At 49.5% G+C, this 20,566-nt stretch overlaps 1 protein-coding gene across 6 annotated transcripts in view; it reads right to left on the reverse strand.

Annotated features, from left to right (window-relative positions):
* Window positions 1-20,566, reverse strand: part of TOX2 (TOX high mobility group box family member 2) — a 124,531-nt gene that overhangs the window by 35,377 nt on the left and 68,588 nt on the right. For all 6 annotated transcript variants that reach the window (XM_084777694.1, XM_084777693.1, XM_084777691.1 and 3 more), the window contains exon 3: window positions 15,120-15,365. In XM_084777694.1, the coding sequence (XP_084633820.1) occupies window positions 15,120-15,365 (246 nt within the window). The remainder of the gene's footprint in view (window positions 1-15,119; window positions 15,366-20,566) is intronic.

Raw genomic sequence — 20,566 nt, forward strand, 5'->3', positions numbered from 1 at the left:
AGTCTGGCCACAGGACCTCTGCTGGTGTGCCTCAGTTTCCAGCATGGAGATCCTTCTGCGCATACGTGTGTATCCGGAGTCTTCCAGGGAGCACGGTGCTCCCTCCAGGAGTTTAATATTTAGATGGGTTTGCCTGCCTGGCTGTCTTTTATAAAGAGTCCTCGAAGTTCTAAATGGTCAAAGCCACAGCTGAGAGAAAGAACACACGAGACAGACTTTTTTATTATTCAGCCAGAGCAGGGGGGAAAACGACTCCCATAAATCTCAAGTTTTATGCGCTCCTGACACTCTGCGGAGACATCGCCAGTTTCTCGGCTATGCCGATGGTACATTAAAACCTCATTTTCCCAAACATGGTACTGAATATGCACTTGGAGGCGAGAGCCATTATACATAGTAATATTGGAACTACAGCTGACGAATGTCGCTGCGATTCCCCCCCCCCCCCACCTCCTCCCAAATTCTCTCAGCTCACAATCGGCTGCTGAGCTTGGCATCTTGCCTGGAAGACTGTTAAACACCTGGCCTCTGCACACTCCAAGGCCAGGGGGTCACAGCTCCGATTAGCAGCCTGGCAGGAGGTTGGAGGGGTCGGTTCCAGAGGGCGGCGAAGCAGCCATAAAACATCGCAAACCGTTTTCCGAGTCATGGCAAGAAGGATGGAGATTGGGACTGAACAGAGAGATTCCTGCAGGGTCAATTTTTTTTTCCCTCCAGACTTTGCTGTCTGTCTTCTTGTTCTGTCCCCCAGGCCCAGTCCTAATGTTAACACATCCAGGAAGCCCTCCCTGCCCGTGGCAGGAGAAAGAGGCATCGAGATTAACAAGGATAGCAAAGGGTAAAATGCCTAGACACCTCTCCCCACCAGGGCTACATGTAAGGGACAGACCATGTCCAAGAAAAGGGGAGAGGCATATAAATGTAGGACAAGGGGGAGGTGGGGGAGCCTGGCTGCGGACGAGACCCATAAAAGGCTGAGGCTCTCACGGCTCAACGCCATTTGAGCTCCTATCCTTTCTTACCCCTGGCCCTCTTCCACAATCATGAACATTCTCTTAGTAAACAGTGTTTGTTTCGGACACAATCCATGTGTCCCTGGTCCAGATTTTCAGTTTAGTCTTGTGTTTTGAGACAGGGTCTCATTGTACAGCTCTGACTGTCCTGGAACTTGCTATATAGACCAGGCTGTTCCCCGAGCTCACAGAGATCCACCTGCCTCTGACTCCCAAGTGCTGGGGTTAAAGGTGTGTCACCACACTTGTTTTTTTTAATATTTATTTTTATTTTATTATTTATGTATATGTACGTATCTTGTGAGCCTATGCCATGTGTGGTGGGGGATGGGTGAGACAAGAAGATGATGGTAGGATGGGCGTGGTGGCTCATGCCTTTAATCCCAGCACTCGGGAGGCAGAGGCAGGCAGATCTCTGTGAGTTCGAGGCCAGCCTGGTCTACAATGCGAGTCCAGGACAGCCAAGGCTACACAGAGAAACCCTGTCTCGAAAAACAAAAAACAAACAAACAAACAAAAAAAGAGGATGGTGGATGCCCTCTCACCCAGCTGGAGCCACTTGACGTGGGTGTTTGGAGTCAAACTCGGATCTTTCGGAAGAGCAGCAGGTGTTATTAGCAATGGTGCCATCTCTCCAGCGCCCTGCCATGGTCCCTCACTCAGTTCTTCTTTATTCCAGGGCACAAAAACATGGACTTCTCAGCGGGTGTCCTCTAGACTCTCCGCCATGCCTATGACACCACTGCCTGTCTCAGAACACCAGGGAACTCTAGCTCTGAGCTCCTCATAGGCTCCTGAAAGGCTCCTGTAAGAGCTCAAAGCATAAAGCAGGGCTCAGTCTCGACTCCCTCACTCTCTGTTCACTCACTAAGAGGTTGCATAGAACCTCGGCCAGAGCGTCCCTCTTCTTGCATTCAGACCCTGATGCTGCGTTTTCATAGCTGTGTGGCCAAGTCATTTCTCTCTTTATGCTTTGTCATTTCATTAGAAAAATCAATAACAGCACTTCCTCCCCCAGAGTGGAAGATTAAAGGAAATAATAAATACAAAAGGATAAGAATGCCAGGTACGCCTTTAGTCCCAGCACTCGGGAGGCAGAGGCAGGCAGACTCTAGTTTGAGGCCAGCCTGGTCTACAGAGTGAGTTTGAGGCCAGCCTGGTCTACAGAGTGAGTTTGAGGACAGCCTGGTCTACAGAGTGAGTTTGAGGACAGCCTGGTCTACAGAGTGAGTTTGAGGCCAGCCTGGTCTACAGAGTGAGTTTGAGGCCAGCCTGGTCTACAGAGTGAGTTTGAGGACAGCCTGGTCTACAGAGTGAGTTTGCGGCCAGCCTGGTCTACAGAGTGAGTTTGAGGACAGCCTGGTCTACAGAGTGAGTTTGAGGCCAGCCTGGTCTACAGAGTGAGTTTGAGGCCAGCCTGGTCTACAGAGTGAGTTTGAGGCCAGCCTGGTCTACAGAGTGAGTTTGCGGCCAGCCTGGTCTACAGAGTGAGTTTGAGGACAGCCTGGTCTACAGAGTGAGTTTGAGGCCAGCCTGGTCTACAGAGTGAGTTTGAGGCCAGCCTGGTCTACAGAGTGAGTTTGAGGCCAGCCTGGTCTACAGAGTGAGTTTGAGGCCAGTCTGGTCTATAGAGTGAGTTTGAGGCCAGCCTGGTCTACAGAGTGAGTTTGAGGCCAGCCTGGTTTACAGAGTGAGTTTGAGGACAGCCTGGTCTACAGAGTGAGTTTGAGGCCAGCCTGGTCTACAGAGTGAGTTTGAGGCCAGCCTGGTCTATAGAGTGAGTTTGAGGCCAGCCTGGTCTACAGAGTGAGTTTGAGGACAGCCTGGTCTACAGAGTGAGTTTGAGGACAGCCAGGGTTACACAGAGAAACCTGTCTTGAATCCCACCCCCCACAACAAAAGAGTGCCAGGCACATGGTGAATGGTACACAAATTAGCAGACCATGGTTATAGAAAACTAACTCCTCCACTGGGGGAAAGTTCCTAAGACGATAAATGGTTGACGTGTGCTCTGTGTACCCCAAGTGCCAGGATACAGGCAACCACATGTTTGTGAGCAGTGCCCCAAGGATCAGCTATGGTGGGTCTGTTCTTGAGGGTGGTTAGGTGACCGGTCCTCAATAGCTCTTGCCTGGCATGGAGGTTGTAAGGCTGAAGTGAGCCAGCCTCAGAGGGTTGGGGGTGGCAAATGGATACCAGTCAGGGGTGCATTCCCAAGACCAGGAGCACCCCAAAATGTCTCTCCATCTTTCATGGCTTAAGTACAATTCTGTATGCAGAGTCAGGCCAGCCCGTCTAAAGCGTGCCAAGAGCATTGACTGGGCTTGGAGTCCAAAGCCTGGCCTAGGTTCTGGCTTTGTACTTTTCCCAGCTAGGCGATACTGGGCAATTAATTTCCTTTCCCATTTACCCAGTGCTAAGCAGGCACCAGTGGCTAGCTGGCCCCTATCCGATGCCTGTGCTGGAGCAGTTACAACACAGGCTTGGCTCAGGCTGCCCATAGAGCCTAGAATCAGACATGGATCCTTCCATGAGTTCAGCCTGCTCCCACCCTTATGAGGATGCCTGGTATACTGGCTGTGTTCTGGTGTTGACTCTGATCTGTAAAATTATTAGAGTAGAGAAATGATGCCTGCCAACATGTCTAACAACCTATGTTTAGTATCTAGGATCCACATGGTATAGGGTGAGATCCGGCTCCTTTGAGTTATGCTCTGACTGCCACCTGCATGCCACAGCACATGTGCACATGCACACATACAAAGACACACACACACACACACACACACACACACACACACACACACACACACGGAGTTTCCCTGTGTTCTATGGCTAGAACAGGCAAGCGTATTGTTCATGCAGTGGCAAGGGGACCAGAAAGTGCAGAAGTCAGAAATATAAGACCTTGATGCAATCTTTTTTTTAAAAATTGTATTCTATTTATTTATTGTATGTGTGCATGGGTGTGCACAGATATACACGCATGTATGAATGGAGGTGGGGAGACAATTTGGAGTCAGTCCTCAGATGCCGCCACCTCTGGTTTTTGAGACAGGGCCTCCCAGGAACCTGAAGCTCACTAAGCAGACTGGCTGTGCTGGGAAGCCCAGGGATCTGCCCGTTTCTGCTGCTGAGGCACTGGGCTTACGAGGGCATGTCACCGCACCTGGCTTTTTAAAATGTGGATTCTCAGGAGCTACCTCACATTCTCGTGCTTGCAAGTGATTTAGGGCTTTTCTGGCTGAGCTACCTACCTGGTCCTGCATAGATTGCTTGCTTTTGCTTTTGCGGGCAGGGTAGGGGGATAGTACTGGACCCTAGGGACAGTGAGTGGCAGCCAGGGCTGCTGACAGTCATCAGGCGGTCCTCAGGAGAACCCTTCTCCATGGAGAACTGTCCTGCACGACATGTCAGCAGACACAAGATTGAGAAATCCTACACTAAGACACATGTGAGGACCTGCAGCACACACTGCTGCTTTAAGCAGCCCTCAGCCTTTCCGTGCCCTCATTTCTACATCGGGCAAATGTTGGGGGGAGGCACTGGGCCCAAACCTTACACAGCAGGTGCTCAATAAATGACCGTGTCCTAACCTTGTCCTCAGTGAACACACCCCCAAACTTCAGAGCAAACCATTCTCAGAAGAGACAACGTTGCTGGATTCCAAAGAAAACGTCAGCACAGAAAACAAAACAAAACAAAAAAAACGTGCTTCAATCTGCTCTGACCTTCCTTCTTGAAGAAAAAAAAAAAATCCATGAATCTTATCTCTCAACAAATGTGATCCATTCGTGGAAAACCCGGGCACGTGCCGGATTATCGCTGCCCTGAGTCCTAACGGGGAGTGAATTTTTATGACCGAGTTGTAAACCTTTGCAGAAACCATTTTTAAACTAAAGGAAAAAAAAAAAAAAAAAAAAAAGAACTGCTGACAGACTCTTAACTACTCTAGTTGCTAAATTAAGCATGAGGGATGGAACGTTGGGAGGTGCAAAAGAAAAACAAAAAGGGCCCAGAAAGAGTTAGTGGAGGTAAACCAATGTTCATTAAAAATAGAAACACACACTCACACACGCACGCACAAATCTTTTGTGTTTAACTTCACACTCGTACATCATAATGTCCCAGTAAAAGGGCATTTCCCCTGAGATAATAAAAGAATTGAATTTTTCCTTATCGGTCATCTATTTTTCTAGCCCAAGCTATTACTCCCGCTCTAGGGTTGCTAGGCAACAAGAAATATTAATAGCAGCTTTTATTAGCTTAGCTTTTGCAGCGGAGTACCAGAATGAGAAAATGGGAGACATAAATGTGTTACATAAATCTTTCAACCTCTCAGAGCTGGTGTTAGTCTCTGTTTTCATAATGATTTATTGAAGTGATGGTTCATTTATGAGCAAAAGGAGTCTAGGATAAGAAGACGGAGCAGTCCCCTGAAGGAGTGTTTGAAAATAAATAATTATAGCAGGGGAGTAAAAGCTGTTTAAAGCCATTTTTCCTCGGGTTTTATAAAAGGTAAAGGACACATTTCTTCGGCTTATGGCGTCTGAAAAACAGCGGAGGGAGGGGTTGAACCCGGACTCCAGTATATACCGAGAAAACTCTGAGTAGCCCCATTTCTGTCTTTCCGGGGCCCGTTTTTGGGACTAGGTCTATTTCCTACTCCTGTCCTGCAGGAGACAAAAACGTGGCTCCCTCTGTTCTTTACTGTGATAGATGCGTTCTCTGGTCACGGAGCTAAGATGAGTTGTTTCCTGGGCCCTCGTTCTTTCAGCGAGAGAAGCAGAGCTGTCACTGGTGTTGGTTTTAAATGCCAAGGCCTGATGACATCATGACATCGTGCCATGACGGATGTGCTCGAACCTGCCAGCCTCTGGCTGCCCCCCACCCCACCTCCAGCCTTCGGGGACTCCCACTTGCCTTTCTAATCCCCATCTTGCTGATTCGCGTTGAACAACCCATACACTTGCCACAGCAAAAGCCACACCCAGCAGGCCAGCCTGGCTGAACTTAGAGACGAGGCAGCGCCTACTCACACCCAACGTGAGCAGAATGCTTTCACTAAGCCACAGTAGCTTACACTGGTTGGGCCTACTGTGTGCCACTTAGATTCCTCCAACCATAGGCTTTCCAAGTTCCCATAAGGCGAGCACCCTGACCTCCATGGTACAGATGAGGAACTTGAGGCACAAGACTCTGAACCCCCGCTCTGAGTCACACAAGTGTGGGAGCTGGACTTTGAACTGAGAGGCCAGCGTGAGCACAAGGCCTGTGCCTGTGACTTTTGAAAGGTGCCAAAAGTCAAGAAAACAAAATATCAGCAAGAAGGACAAAAAAAAAAAAGCCTACTTAGAAAAGCAAAATAATAAGTGGCCTACTTTCATTTCTGTTGCCGAGTGATAAAAATATCCTGACAAACCAAAACCAACTTTGGGGGGAGGACATGATGGCTATATGGGTGTCGGAGCTTGCTGTCAAGTCATATGACTTGAATTTGATTCCCAGGTCCCGCATGGTAGAAGGAAAGGAAATTGATTCCCTCAAGCTGTCCTCTGAGGGACAGACAGACAGGCAGCCAGGCACACCCCCTAACAAAATAAATAGACTGACTGATAGATGGGTGAAGGGGTAGATAGATAGATAGATAGATAGATAGATAGATAGATAGATAGATAATGGTTGGATAGATGGACAGACAGACAGATAGACAGTCTTAGGTAGGTTTCTATTGAGGGAGTAAAACATTGTGACTAAAAGCAACTTGTGAGAAAAGGGCTCACTTCATTATACAGTTTATAGTCCATTATCCAGGGAAGTCAGAGACAGGAACTCGGGGCAGGAACCTGGAAGCCGGAGCTAAAGAGGAGGCCACGGAGGGTGCTGCTTTCTGGCTTGCTCTGTATGGCTCAATACCCTGCTTTCTTTTAACTTCCAAGGTCGCCTGCCCAGGGGTAGCACCACCCATGGTAAGCTGGGCTTTCCTACATCAATCATGACTCAAGAAAATGCCCCAATGGCTCCTCGCAGGCCATCTGGTGCGGCCTTTTCTCACTTGGTGTTCCCTCTTCCCTCTCTGCCTTGTATCAAGGTAGCAAAGAGCTAACCAGGAAAATGCCTTTAAAAGTAAATTAGGGAAGAAGGGAGTTTATTATACTGGGACTCCGTCTATCTTTTGGGGCGAAGTTAAGGCAGGAACTCAAGAAACTAATCTCAGCACATTGCGAGAGAGAGGGGGGGGGGCAGGGCAGGCAGGCAAGCAGGCAGGCAGGCAGACAGACAGACAGACAGACAGACTGACAGACCCATGCTGCCTGTTTGCTCACTAGGGAATGGTGCTGCCCACAAAGGGTTAATCATCAATTAACAATCAAGACAGGCCAACCCAATCGAGACAGTTTTTCAGATGAAACTCTGCTATTCTAGTAATTCCACGTTGGGTCAAGCAGACAGCTAAAAGTAACCAGGTTACAGAAATGACCCACCCTCCTATCTCTTGAGATCTTTCCTTCTACATGACTGAGCCACTTCTCCATCCACGAGGTGGGTCCATTGCTCCGTTGCTTGGCTCTCTGGGTTGGATGTTGTGACTGGCTTTGGCCAAAGCATTAGAGACTAACAAGAAGTTTGAAAATTTGCACCCTGGGACCCACCCTTTCTCTAGGCTCCTGGTGATGAGAGACTCTTAGCTAAAATACCTGAACTGGTTCCAGCTGACGTGAGCCAGGTGCTGAGAGGTGCGGCTCTCCTAGACAGTGGGCCCAGGCAACTAGTTAGCTGACTCCAGGAATCACAAGAGGCAGTTCAGCTGACTCATGAATCACCAGAGGTAACTAAGATGAATTGTTTTATGCCATTAAGCATTCCAGTGGTTTGTTACAAGGCAAAGCTAACTATACACTCACTCACACACACACACACACACATCCACACATTAAGAATAATAAAAACAACTGGTTGGCCTTGGCGAGGGTGGAGGGGTGGAAGGGGGTGGTGGCGCCTCCTGCCGAGTCACTAAGAAGCGTGGTGGACAAAGGCTTGACTTGGAGGTCTTTGGTCTTTGTGCCTCAGGCTCTGAAGGAGAGTTTCTGTGTCTCAATCCATGTTCATCCAACATGGTAGACTAAGCTTAGGAGCGGGGGCCAGAGGGGCAGTGAACAGGAAGGAACACTGGCGGGGAACGGCATGGAGTAGTAAGGGCAGAGTGTTTGGAGGTCTATTAAGGACCTGCAGAGGCAGCACACAGCCTGGGCTCACCACTCCCAGGCCCAACACAAGGCTGTGTATAGGTTCTCTCATGAGAGAATCAAAAGCAGGCTGGTCAAGTGCAAGTAGACTGCAGTCCTGCCTCTAACAAGCACCGCCCCCCAACACTGGCCTGCAAAGGCCCTTCACCTGCTTGGGTGTCCCCAGGCCAAGCTCGTAGCCCTAGTGTGCTGGGAGAACACCAGGCTCTGCAAGCACTTTGGAATAGGGACTAGAGTGCAGAGAGTCTAAAACTCAGTGCTGGGGACTTTGATCTTAGTTTTTACAGGCTCCCCACGAGTCGGCATATGTAGTGGTGGCTCCAGGAAGTCTACCACCTCAACCAATGCGCTTGCCTACTACAGTGAAACTGGCCAAGCAGTTACGCCATTTCACCAACGCTGGGATCCCAACCCCAGTCCACTGGTGGGAAAACTGAGGCTGAGGGAGGAGTAGCTTTACCTAAAGTCCCGAGAAATCCAGCAAGACTCAAAGCAGGGGCTGGAGAAATGGCTTCGCGAGCAAAGCGCTTGCTTCGTAAGCAAGAACATCTGAATTTGTGTCCCCAACACCTGCGCAAAAAAGCTGGGGCTCTCTGTGCCTAGCATCCTAGTGCTAGAAGGTGGGAGGCTCCCTGGCTACCCCGACCAGCCCTTCCAGCCGGTCAGCAAGCTCCAGGTTCAGTGAGAGCCCTTGTCTCAACGTACCAGGCTGGAGAGGTGGCTCAGCAGTTAAGAGTGCTGGATGCTCTTCCGGAGGACCTCGGCTTGCCTCTCACCGTCTCCTAACTCTAGAACCAGGGGATCTGACATCCTCTTCTGCCGCCAAGGGCACTCACTGCACACATGTGGCGCACAAACATACATGTGAGCAAGCATTCATACTCATATAAACAAACATACAAGCAAACAAGCGACTTAAAACCAAGGTGGAGAGTGATTTTAAAAGGCGCCAAACATCAACCTCCGGCCTCCACACAGTCAAGCAGCACAGAGGCCTCAAGGAAGGGAGGAGACCATTGGAGGGACCTGCGTCCTGCCCCTGCATTGAGCACTGAGCACTGAGATGGCACCCAACAGTTCCAGTGATCCCTGGGCTCAGCCTGGGAAAACCCCAGATTCTTGACCACCAGACTCCACTGTGATTCTGCTTCTCCGTCACCCTAGGGTGCCCCTGGTTCCCTGAAGTGGGGGTTTCCCTTGTGGTAGACCACCAAGCCCCACCCCTTCCTGGCACCCCCTTTCCCCTGAACCCCGGTTCCCAGAGGATTCCACAAGAAGTGGTCTCAGACTCCTCGAGACGCTCAATAAATTCCACGCTCCGAGTTTCTCTGGGCGTTTTTAGAGGCTGATTTATAAATACAATACCTCTCTCAAAATGAAACAATCAACATAGGATAAAAATTATTGCGTTATGAAAATCGAGGTCAGATGGAGGTGCCATGCTTTAGATTAAACCGGCAAAATAGATCTTTCATACTAAATTGACTCTTTTTTTTTGTCTTGGAAATGAATGTTTAATCAGTTAAGACTCGGAAGTTGAGGGAGAAGGCCGTGAGCATATTTAATTTTTTTGTAAAGGGGTCTGCTTCCAGTATTGTACACGGTACCGGCAGTATCGGCAGAGAAGCTGGGTCCACGTGCCCATGAGAACTAACAGTCAAGCAGGGGACCAGAAGGGATTGGTAACCTCTGGGCACAGAGCTACGAGGGTTCTGGCATTGATGAAATGGCCACCCAAGGTCAAAGTCACACCTACTTCTATAGAGATGGCATCTCTAGGGGATCTGGGTCTATGGGGGCAACACCTGTGGCACCTGGCATGTGGGTGTCCTTTGTGCTACCTGCAGCCTGACTGTGCAATCCTTCACACCTGTGCGCGCGCACACACACACAGACACACACACGCACACACACACACACACACACACACACACACACACACACACACACACACGCACCCCGTAGAACTGGGGGATAGACAGAGAGGATTTAGGATGGTGTGACCTCCTCTGGGGGTTCAGCTTGAGAACTAGGTAGCATTTTCTCTCACAGAGCATAGCATACAGGTCGGCCTCGTGCCCAACTGTCACCTCTCACATGAGGGGTAAGGCGTTTTCCAAGAGTCATCTGCTGTCCTGTGACAGGCTGAGTCTCCGCCAATGCTCCTGAGGTCCCAGTCACTGTTGGTAGAGTGTTTGCCTAGTATGAAAGCCCTGGGTTCAGTCCCCAGCATGGCATAAAATGAGAGGTGGCACATGCCTGGGAGACAGAGGCAAGAGGATCAGAAGTTCAAGGCCATCCTCAACCACACAGTTCTAGTTCAAGACCATGAGATCTTGTTGTATTTTAAAAAAAAAAAAAAAAAGGCCACAAGGCCCAAGAGTGACTGTCCCTGGCAGTGAAGGCGGAGGAATAAGAGAAAGCATTCTAAAGCTTCCATGGAGAGACTGCCAGCTGTGACCAGCTACTGCCTAGGCAGGTTGAGTTGAGTCACCGAAAGAGGACTGAGGTAATTAGGAAGAGAGATGTCGACCTAACACTGGCTTTATGTGGAGGCGTGGCTTTATATACATTTGCAATCCCAGCTGATCTTGCTCCCAGCCAACCCCCTGCAGTGATGCCCTTGGGCAGATGAGGCCACTGGGGCATTCCTGTCTTTGTACTCCATAGAAATTGTCTTTCTTTTCTCATATTCCCACCCCACCAAGGCCAGTGCCCCTAGCTTTGAAGCTATTGCCACCCCCTGAGTCAGGGGTCTGTTCCAGGCACACAGATCCACACCTGCTAACTGAACATCCACAACATTTTTTTTTTTTTTAGAAACAGGCTGCACCTGTTGGCTTCACAGCTCTGTAACAACATCCCTGAGTCTGCTCATAATGTTTACCAAAAATTAGTTTGGCTCCAAAAATTCAAGTCTAAGCCTGGGAGTTTGAGGGTACCCTCTGTTGAGGGTAGCAAAGCATGATGGGAATGTGAGAGTAGAGAGCCAGGGAAAAAAAGACCAGAGTACCACAATCTCTTTGTCCCTAAGGGCCTTTCAGTAGGCCCCGCCTCTTAAAGGCCTACAGCACCTCACACAACCACCACCTTGGGGTCTGAGTTTTTCGTATCGGCTTTTAGTGACACTACCCACACCTGATCCATAGCACAGGCTCTTGGTTTTCTCTCCATATGTATCTGGAGTAAGTCAAGGAGTCTCTGAGATCACAGAGCCTGTATCCAAGCTGAAGATGAGCATGTCAGGGCACGTGGGAAACACACACACACACACACACACACACACACACACACACACACACACACACACACACACACACCCTGCTAAAGATATCAATTCCTGTGTGGGCCATTGAGAGGGCTCAGAGGGTAAAGGAACTTGCTGTTAAGAGTTTTATCCCTGGGACCCACATGGAGGAGAGAGAGAACTGACTGCTGCAAGCTGTCCTCTGACCTCCACAGGTGTGCCAAGGCACACGCACATGCTTGCATACACCAACACCACACATGCGCGCACACAGGCACATACCTAAAAAAAAAAAATACTAAGCCACAATCCTTGTAACCCGTAATGTAACAGAAGCAAGCGGTCTTTGCAGACAGAGTTCAAGCTAGCGACCACAACACTCACCCGGAGACTATTCTAGATTAAATTCTACCAGAAGTATCCATATGAGAAGGGCAGGGGAGCTACCACTGACAGAAGAGAGGCTAGAGATTAGGGAAAGCCACAGCCACCAGCCAGGGAACCCTCTAGATTCTAGAGTCTAGGAGCTAGAAGAGGGAAAGATGGACAGTCCAGGGCCTCCTAGGGAACCCTGGCTTCCTGGGACCTTGATGTGAACTTGAGTTTGGACCTTTGGGGTTGTGAGTGGGAAGGAGACACGCCCAGTGCCCCCCCCACCTCTCAACCCCCCATGCTCCTCCCTCCCAGTCTCCAGCCTCTTCATATTACCCCCCCCCCATCTCTCAGTTGAGAGGTACATGGTATAAGAAAGCATTTACAAATCCCTCCACATGCTGTTTGACAACCCAGCAGGTGCTTCCGTAATCCCTGCCTCACACACACAGCAGGCATGGCACATTTCCTTTCTCCTCAAAGTTCCCACGAATCCAAACGCTCTGATGTCAAGGCTCCTTGCCTCCTAACCATCCTGACCCAGTACATGGTCCTTATCTGACTTTCCCGTCTGGTGGGTGCCTCTGCCCTGGGTTACGAGGCCAGGCGTATCTTTCATTAAGTAAGTAAAAGTGAAGGAACCCCCTGCGGTTCTAGCTCTAACGGAGAGCTAAGAATTTGAGAAGCATCTTAAATACCTACCAGCTGTAAAGAAATCTGCAAAGGACTGGTTTGCACAGAGCCCATCTAAGTGATGATTTCCAAGGGGACCTAGGGGAGGTCTGTGATCCAGTGGCAGCAGGTCTAGTACTGATCAGAGCCTGGGAAGGGAACTGGGAGACTAGCCACAGTATGGATGTGTGCCGGCCAGGGGACATCCACTGCTGTCGCCCACTTTGTTTCTTGGACAGGGTCTCCTGTAGCCTGGAACTTTCCTAGCAGGCTCGGCTGTCTCACCAGCAAGCTCCAGTCTAAGCTATGCCTGTCTCAGACTGCCCAGCGCTGGGATCTGGGACCATGAGGACAAGCCAGTATGCAGGCCTTTATTATTATAATTTTTTTTTTTTTTTAATTTTTGAGACAAGGTCTCTCTGTGTTAGCCTTGGTTGTCCTAGAGTCACTTTGTAGACCAGGCTGGGCTCGAACTCACAAGCGATCCGCCTGCCTCTGCCTCCCGAGTGCTGGGACTAAAGGTGTGTGCCACCACGTCCAGCTAAGCCTTTATTTTTAATACAGGTTCTGACAGATCAAACTTAGGTCCTTATGTTGGCAAGGTCACATGACTGTGGGGTCTGACCCAGTCAACCACTTGGAAGAAGAAACTGGGCTGCTGCTTTGTTAGGGGGGTCAAAAGGTCAGGATTCCTGGAGAGTGGAGCATCCATTTCCCTTGAGTTATTAATTAATTAGGTATTGACAAGGTCTCGCTATGCAGGTTAGTCTGGCCTGTTCATGAACTCGTGATCTTTTTGCCTCTGTTTATATCAGACTACAAAATGGGCTGTGGTTTCTGGGCAGCCATAGTGGTAGGAATCAGGATCCAGCCAATACCACGTGACTCTGGTAAGGAAGTCAGGTGAGCAGCTTGTCTTTCAGCCTTAACTCGGGAGGCAGAGGTAGGAGGATCGATCACTGTGAGCTCGAGGCCAGCCTGGTCTACAAAGTGAGTCCAGGACAGCCAAGGCTACACAGAGAAATCCTGTCTCAAAACAACAACAACAACAAGAAAAACAAAATACAAAAAAAGACTGCTTGTAATCCTGTCTGACACATTAGAGGGTAACTTCCACTTGGATCCAGTGGTTGGCACAGCCTGCCAGTGCTCAGCCATGATTCTCCTTGCCATGAGGGTGTAAATTGCCAGAAGCCACAGGCCTGCTGTGTGGAAATGGGGGTGGGGCGTGGGGCCACAATGACACCAGCTCCTGCAGGGAAGCATCTGGAAGCCTTTGTCTATCTGTGGCTTCGCCAGTACCTATCACTCACTCTACCATTACCCTAAACATGAATGTAAAAGTTCTGACTCAGCCAGGCAGTGGTGGCGCACGCCTTTAATCCCAGCACTCGGGAGGCAGAGGCAGACCGATTTCTGTGAGTTTAAGGCCAGCCTGGTAAAGCTCAAGGACAGGCAGGACTGTTAGACAGAGAAACCTTGCCTCAAAACTCCCACCCCTCCCCATGAAAACAACAACAACAAAGAGCCATAACTCTAATATTAACTGTGAAGGGATGAGTGGGAAGAGAAACACGAAACAAGGTTGCTTAGGAATGGTGCGGGAAGCCCCTTAAAATGCCCCTTCTACTGACTTCCTGTAGGACTTGATAGTTCAGGCTAGCCATCATGCTAAAAAACAAACAAACACAACCCCTTCAGCACGGGATTCAGAACTTGATGCTGCAGGCTCTCACTCCCCAACCCCATAACAACAACAACAACAAAAATCCCACGCTTCCTCCCTCAGATCACTAGCCCCTGGCCTCTTCCCTTTGCAAATGGTGTCCCTACCCTTCTCTGCCTCTGTCTGCCTGCTATCTTTTACCTACCCTTGAATTTCCATTTGGTAACCCCCCTCCCTGGCTACTTACGTGAAACACCCAGAACCGGCAAACAGACAGAGGCAGAAGGTAGCCCGTGGTAAGTGGACGTGGTGGTACACACCTGAAATCCCAGCACTTGGAAAACACAGCCAGTGGGGCCAGGCTAGCTACATATCAAGTTGTCAAATAGCCAGGATTATGAAGTGTCTCAAAACAGAACAAAGCCAAATAAGGAAAAGCAGTGGGTGGTTGTCCTGGGCCAAGGGTTGAGCATAGTGGTTGGGAGGGGTGACCGAAGGTGAGAAGTCTCTTCTGGGTACGGGGGATGAAAACATTCTCAACTAGACTGTACCGTTACCCACTCTATGTGTGTGAATTGATAGAACACTTATACCACAATAAATATGCTAGAAATAAATGTGAAATTATATTATTAACAGCCAATAAAATCAGTCCCAGGTTGCCACAAACAGAGCTGTTTAGAAGTAACAGTTTCCCTCCACACCATCCCCATATCCTGTGGATTACACACACACACACACACACACACACACACACACACACACACACACCCCGCCCTGCAATCAGCCAGCAGAACTCAGTCCCTGCACGTGACTGGGGCTTCTCAGCTCAGCCCTGCCACCAGCTCCCCTCATGCCCTCCCTTGCTGGAGCCACGGAGCCCACGTGGGAGACAGACTCACCGTGGGCAGCTGGCCCGACAGCAGGTGGCCGTCCTGGGCCAGCATGTTGGACACCATGATGGCCGGAAGATCCATAGCCTGGTATGAGTAAGCAGGGAGCAGGCCGTTGGGCGCAAGGCCGTGACACAGTGAGTGGTAGCCGGCTTCGTGGTCCCCCAGGTGCAGGAGGGATGGCTCAGGGAGGTTGGGAGGTGTTATAGGAGGAATCTCATAGTCTTCATTGCTCTCGCTCTGGCTGCTGTAGGTCTGAAAATATCAGAAGGGTAGGGGGTGGGGTCAGTGCCTCAAAAACCACGGAACATAGTCAACAGCATCAGCAACGGCAGCCGTGGAAACAGTGACAACCCCTTGGCGAAGAGATGACCCCAATGCAAGTCGGAAAGCCTACTGACCTACCTCGGACTCCCACTCCACTCCTCAAAGGAACCACCCTCTCTGCAGACAAGAGCCTGGACTCCTGGAGCATTGGGCTGCTCCTGATCTTCTGGCACATCCAGCCCACTGCCACCTGAGGACCACCCTCCCTCAGCCACCCCACTTTACAGGGAGGGACTTGGTCTAAGGAGGAGAATGGTCATGCAAGGCAAGCAGAGGAGCTGAGGACTGGAGCAGCCAGACCAAGAGGCATCATCCTTGGTCCTCTCTTGGTCCTTCTCTTGGTGAGTGTATAAATATGGCGGCAGACTCGCAGCTAGAAGGCCCTCTCCAGTCTCACTGGGTTATTTTCCCCACCCCAGGGAGCTGGCCAGTGACCCCGGGACAAGGCTAGTAGACACAGGGAGCACTAAATGTGCCTTTTACGTTGTCATAGCTGTCACGAGTTTTACCATAGACTACGCTGAGCAGGTATCTTGGGCTCTGGCTTATGTGGCACAGGTCTGGGTATACTTTAGTAGGCAGAAGGGAGTGAATTTTTAACAAATTGTTCACGGGTTTGAATTTTTTAAAATTACGTTTATTCAGTGTGTGTGTGTGTGTGTGTGTGTGTGTGTGTGTGTGTGTGTGTGTACACTTGTGTGCCATGGTGCACATGTGGAAGTCAGAAGACAGCTTGTGGGGGATCCTTCCTCTCTTTGGGTTCTGAGTATTGAATTCATGTCATCAGGGTTGGTGGCAAGTGACTTTCACCCCCAAGTCATCTTGGTGGTCTCAGATTTTTTTCAAATTCCACCCCCCCCCCCATCTACTGAAAGACTCAAATGACCTCACTTTCATCTACTTAATGTGATAACAAACTCACTTTCTTCTTTTTCTCTATTCCACTTTCTTCCTCCATCCATTCCTTTTTTTTAATTGATAAAGGGTTTACTCTGTAGCCTGATCTGGCCTTGAATGCTCAGCAGTCCTCCTGTCTCAGTCCCTTGAATGCTGGGATCCCAGGCATGTTAAATACCCTGCATCCCTAGAACAAACCTTGCTTGGCCCTGACCTGTCACTCATTTTGTGGAGTGTTGGACTTGGTTGGTTAGTACTGTTGCATCGGGTTAACGTGCGGGGTTAGCTTCAGTCTCCCCGTGTGCTGCTGCTCACACTGAGGGTGCTCACCTTCCCTCGCTATACTCTGGAGGTCAGACCCAACAGAAGGCAGCTATGTAAACTAGAAGAGAGAGCGGAAGAAACTGCCCACGACCCACCGGAGAGAGATAATGAGATGTCACAGACACAAAAGATAGGCAAATGTCTCGTGGATCCTGCCTTAATGGGCCAGAGGAATGCCGGAAGAGGCACTGGGTGAGGATATTCCAGGTGCGATGAAGGACATCGGAGGTATTTGTGAACAGGAGAAAACCTTTATCAACACATATGTTCAAAGAAGGAAAGAAAGGTCGGAGCCACAGTAGCACATGGGACTGGGAGGTGGCTCGGCGGCAGAGTGCTTGCTTGCTTGCTCAGCACTTGAGGTCCTGGGCTCTTTCCCCAGAGGGAGGATGGTGGAAAGGAGGCTGTGGCTTACTGTTTTGTCTTGCTCTATGAATGCAGCATGAGGTTTAAGCAGACATTCCCTGAAGTCTAACACTGTGCCTGCTTCTCAGGGACTGACAGATGAAGCCATGAGTATAGTGAGGTTTGGGTAGAGTTTTGACAAAGCAGGGACACTATGGCACATTCCTCAGACACCATATAGGGACCTTACGAGGCCCCGGGAAAGAGTGAAAACTGCCTTTTACAGCCATAGTATCCAACATTGGCCCCTCCTATTGTGAAGTTCTCTTCTCTTTATCCCTTGCACTCCCTTCCAGCTGGCCTCGACAAGCCTCTCTCTGGGTGTCAGGGTTCACCCCCCCCCATTCTTGTTGCTCACCTGAACACCACAGTTGGATGTCTCAACAGCCAACAGTCCCTCCCTCTACCTTGCCCCTGTGTCCTCTGAGACTGCACTAGATGACGTCACCCTCCATCCACAAACCTGAATCCCCTTCACTCACCTCCCAGTTCCAACAAAACTGCTCCAACATGCCTTTCCAATCTGCCTAGTCCACTAGCACCTCCCACCCGCGGACAAGGACGACAGCCTCCGCCTGGTCTCCCACAGCCGTCTCTTATGCCTCTACTCCCTCTGGTAGCCAGAGCAAGCTCTCAAGAGAATCATCCCACGAAGTCACTCCCACTTCAAATGCTGATAGCTCCCCTGGCTTTATTGTTATTGTTAACATTTTAGTTAGAACAAAAAAAAAAATCATAGGTCTTGTTATGACACTTTCAGAAAGATGTGTCATTGTACTTTCCTGATTCCTTTCCTCCCCCAGCTTAGTCCCCCTCTACTTTCATGTGACATATACATGCATATGCATACACACACACACACACACACACACACACACACACACACATATATATATATGTATATATATATACATATATATATATATATGAGAAAACAGGTGATATTTGTCTGAATCTGGATATTTAACACAATGAGCTCAAGTTCCAGTCTTTTCTCTGCAAATGACATCATCACTCCGTCCTTCATGGCTGAGTAAAACTCTGCTATGTATCTATCTATATCACATTTTCCTCGCCCACCATCTGGGCTGCTACAGTACCTTTCCTATTGTTGGTAATGCTCCCAGGATGTGCGGCTCTGCTGGCTCAGATCCCTTCAGACACACACCCAGGAACCCCACTTGCCTTTGGGTTCGAGACCTTAGTCTCAAACATGACCCTGCAAGTCCTCCCATAGCTTGGCCATTGCCCGCTCAGGGCTGCCACGCTGGTTGCTCTTGGTAGAATTCCAGATGAAGGGACCTCTCCAAGGGCACAGAACAGGTGCCAGCAGCTCACGGGCTCTGCATCCACATTGGTGGGTTCCTTAACCCACGTGCCACACACAGGTCCGTGCACCATGCGCTGTGTCTGTCTTCAGCTGCACCACCAAGATGGGTTGAGGGCCAGCTGTCTTTAGGTGGAGCCAACCACGGGTATCACAGAACTCCAGAATGTGAGTCCCCTGCCTGCCTTTCTGTTCAGAGTCACCTTCTCATCTGTCCATCCTCTGGAAAGACATCTACCTCCAAGCTCCATACCAGGGCACCTTTGCCAGTACCCCCTACAACTATTTGTGGTGCACCTTTACCTTCAGCTTATAAACCCATCCCCTAAGTCTGTTTTGTTCCTGGTACAGTTCTTAGCACCCAGAAAGAACTCAGTTACATCGTGGACCAGGCCAGGCTCTAGGTTCAAGCCTCGCCCAGGTGTTTCCTTATCTGTCCCTCCCAGAAAGCCACTGTCCCTCAGGTAGCTGTGTCTTGTGCTATTGAATGCTACCTCTGTCCTTGTCCTCCAGCACCCAGAACTGTTACTGACACAGGAAAGGATGCCAATGAAACGTCAAATGACCACAAAACTCCATTCTTCTTACTCCAAGGCAAAACCTCAAGGCTCTGGAACACACCCAATCAACCAGAAGCCTTTCATGAAAACAAGCACATGTTATAACAAAATATTGAAATAACACAATTATGACACTTCCTCCCCCAAAAAGCAATTAGCACACTTAACAAAATAAGCATGCAAACACACACTTGCCTCTTTGGGGTGTAGTCAGATCCCCAAATGCCTGAGCACAAACCAGTTTGTCCTGGGCTGATTTACAACAAGTCCCTACTGTGTGCCTGTCTCAGTTTCTGGCATTTCCACACACTCCCCCTTTAAACATGTCTGTTCCGAAAAGACGACATCCATCACCTGTTTTTCAGACAGGGAGGGTGGGGTTCAGAGAGTGGAGAAGGTGTGTCAGTCTCTGACTTAGGCTTTGTGAGCCTGAAGCCAGCATCCCCCCCACACTGGGTCACCTCTCCCAGACTCTGCTGTGCAAGAGGCCTCCCACTTAACATGCTGCTCTGCTCCTCATTATGGGGGTCTTGAAAATCTAGAGAGTGGCATCAAGGTAGCTAAGAGGCCTAAGAGCTCTGGCACACATAGAAAGGCTGACAGATGTATTTTTCATGTCCCAGATGAAGGAAGGGAAGAGTGTGGGCCTGTTCTAATACCTAGGGCTAGCTACAAGGTCAGAGGAGAGCTGACCAGCCCCTAGAATCGGTCCTGGAATTCTCTTTGTAGACCAGGCTGGCCTAGAACTCACAGAGATCCACCTGCCTCTCTGTGTCTCCTGAGTGCCGGGATTACAGATGTGTACCACCATGCCTAGCTTGGGAGGAGGGATCTTACAGTCTAGCATTGCATCTAGGCATGGTGGCACATGCCTTTGATCCCAGAACTCAAGGAGGCAGAGGCAGTCGGATCACTGTGAGTTCAAGGACAGCCTGGTCTACAGTGCAAGTCCAGGATGGCCAAGGCTACACAGAGAAACCCTGTCTCAAAAAAAAAAAAAAGATGTCTACTATTGCATTTTATTTTATTATTATTTTATATAATAGTTTATATTATATTTTATTTTGTATAAGGGTCTCATGTAGCCTTGACTTTACCGTATAACTGAGGGAGACCTTGCATTTCTGATCCTCCTACCTGGCCCTGCCAGGATTACAGGTGTGAACCGCCATGCTTTGTTTATGTAGTGCTGGAGTGGAACCAGAGACTCAGGCACAAAGCAAACGTTCTATCAACTGAGCTGTATGTACCCCAAAGCCCAGCTTCTTAAAGTGTGAGTCACAAACCCTTATCTACAAAACACTTGGCAACAGTAAGAAGATTTTTGACCATGCAAAAACCAAAAGTTAACTCAGAACCAAATGCATGACAAATCTTAGATGTTTCTGTCAGCCGATGTCTGTGTTGCACTGTGTGACTCACTGCTGATGACCGTGTTGCACTGCGTGACCTCAGTGCAGCCTTGGTTCTGAGCACGCAATCTATGCATTTTGCACTGTGGACAAACCAGCAACACCAATGAAGGTTACTTAAAACTGCTCCAGATAAAATGCAGGACTACTGGGCTGGAGAGATGGCTCAGAGGTTAAGAGCACTGACTGCTCCTCCAGAGGTCC

The sequence above is a fragment of the Acomys minous genome (assembly GCF_964271855.1).
Source record: "Acomys minous genome assembly, chromosome: 3".
In the NCBI taxonomy this organism is placed as follows: domain Eukaryota; kingdom Metazoa; phylum Chordata; class Mammalia; order Rodentia; family Muridae; genus Acomys; species Acomys minous.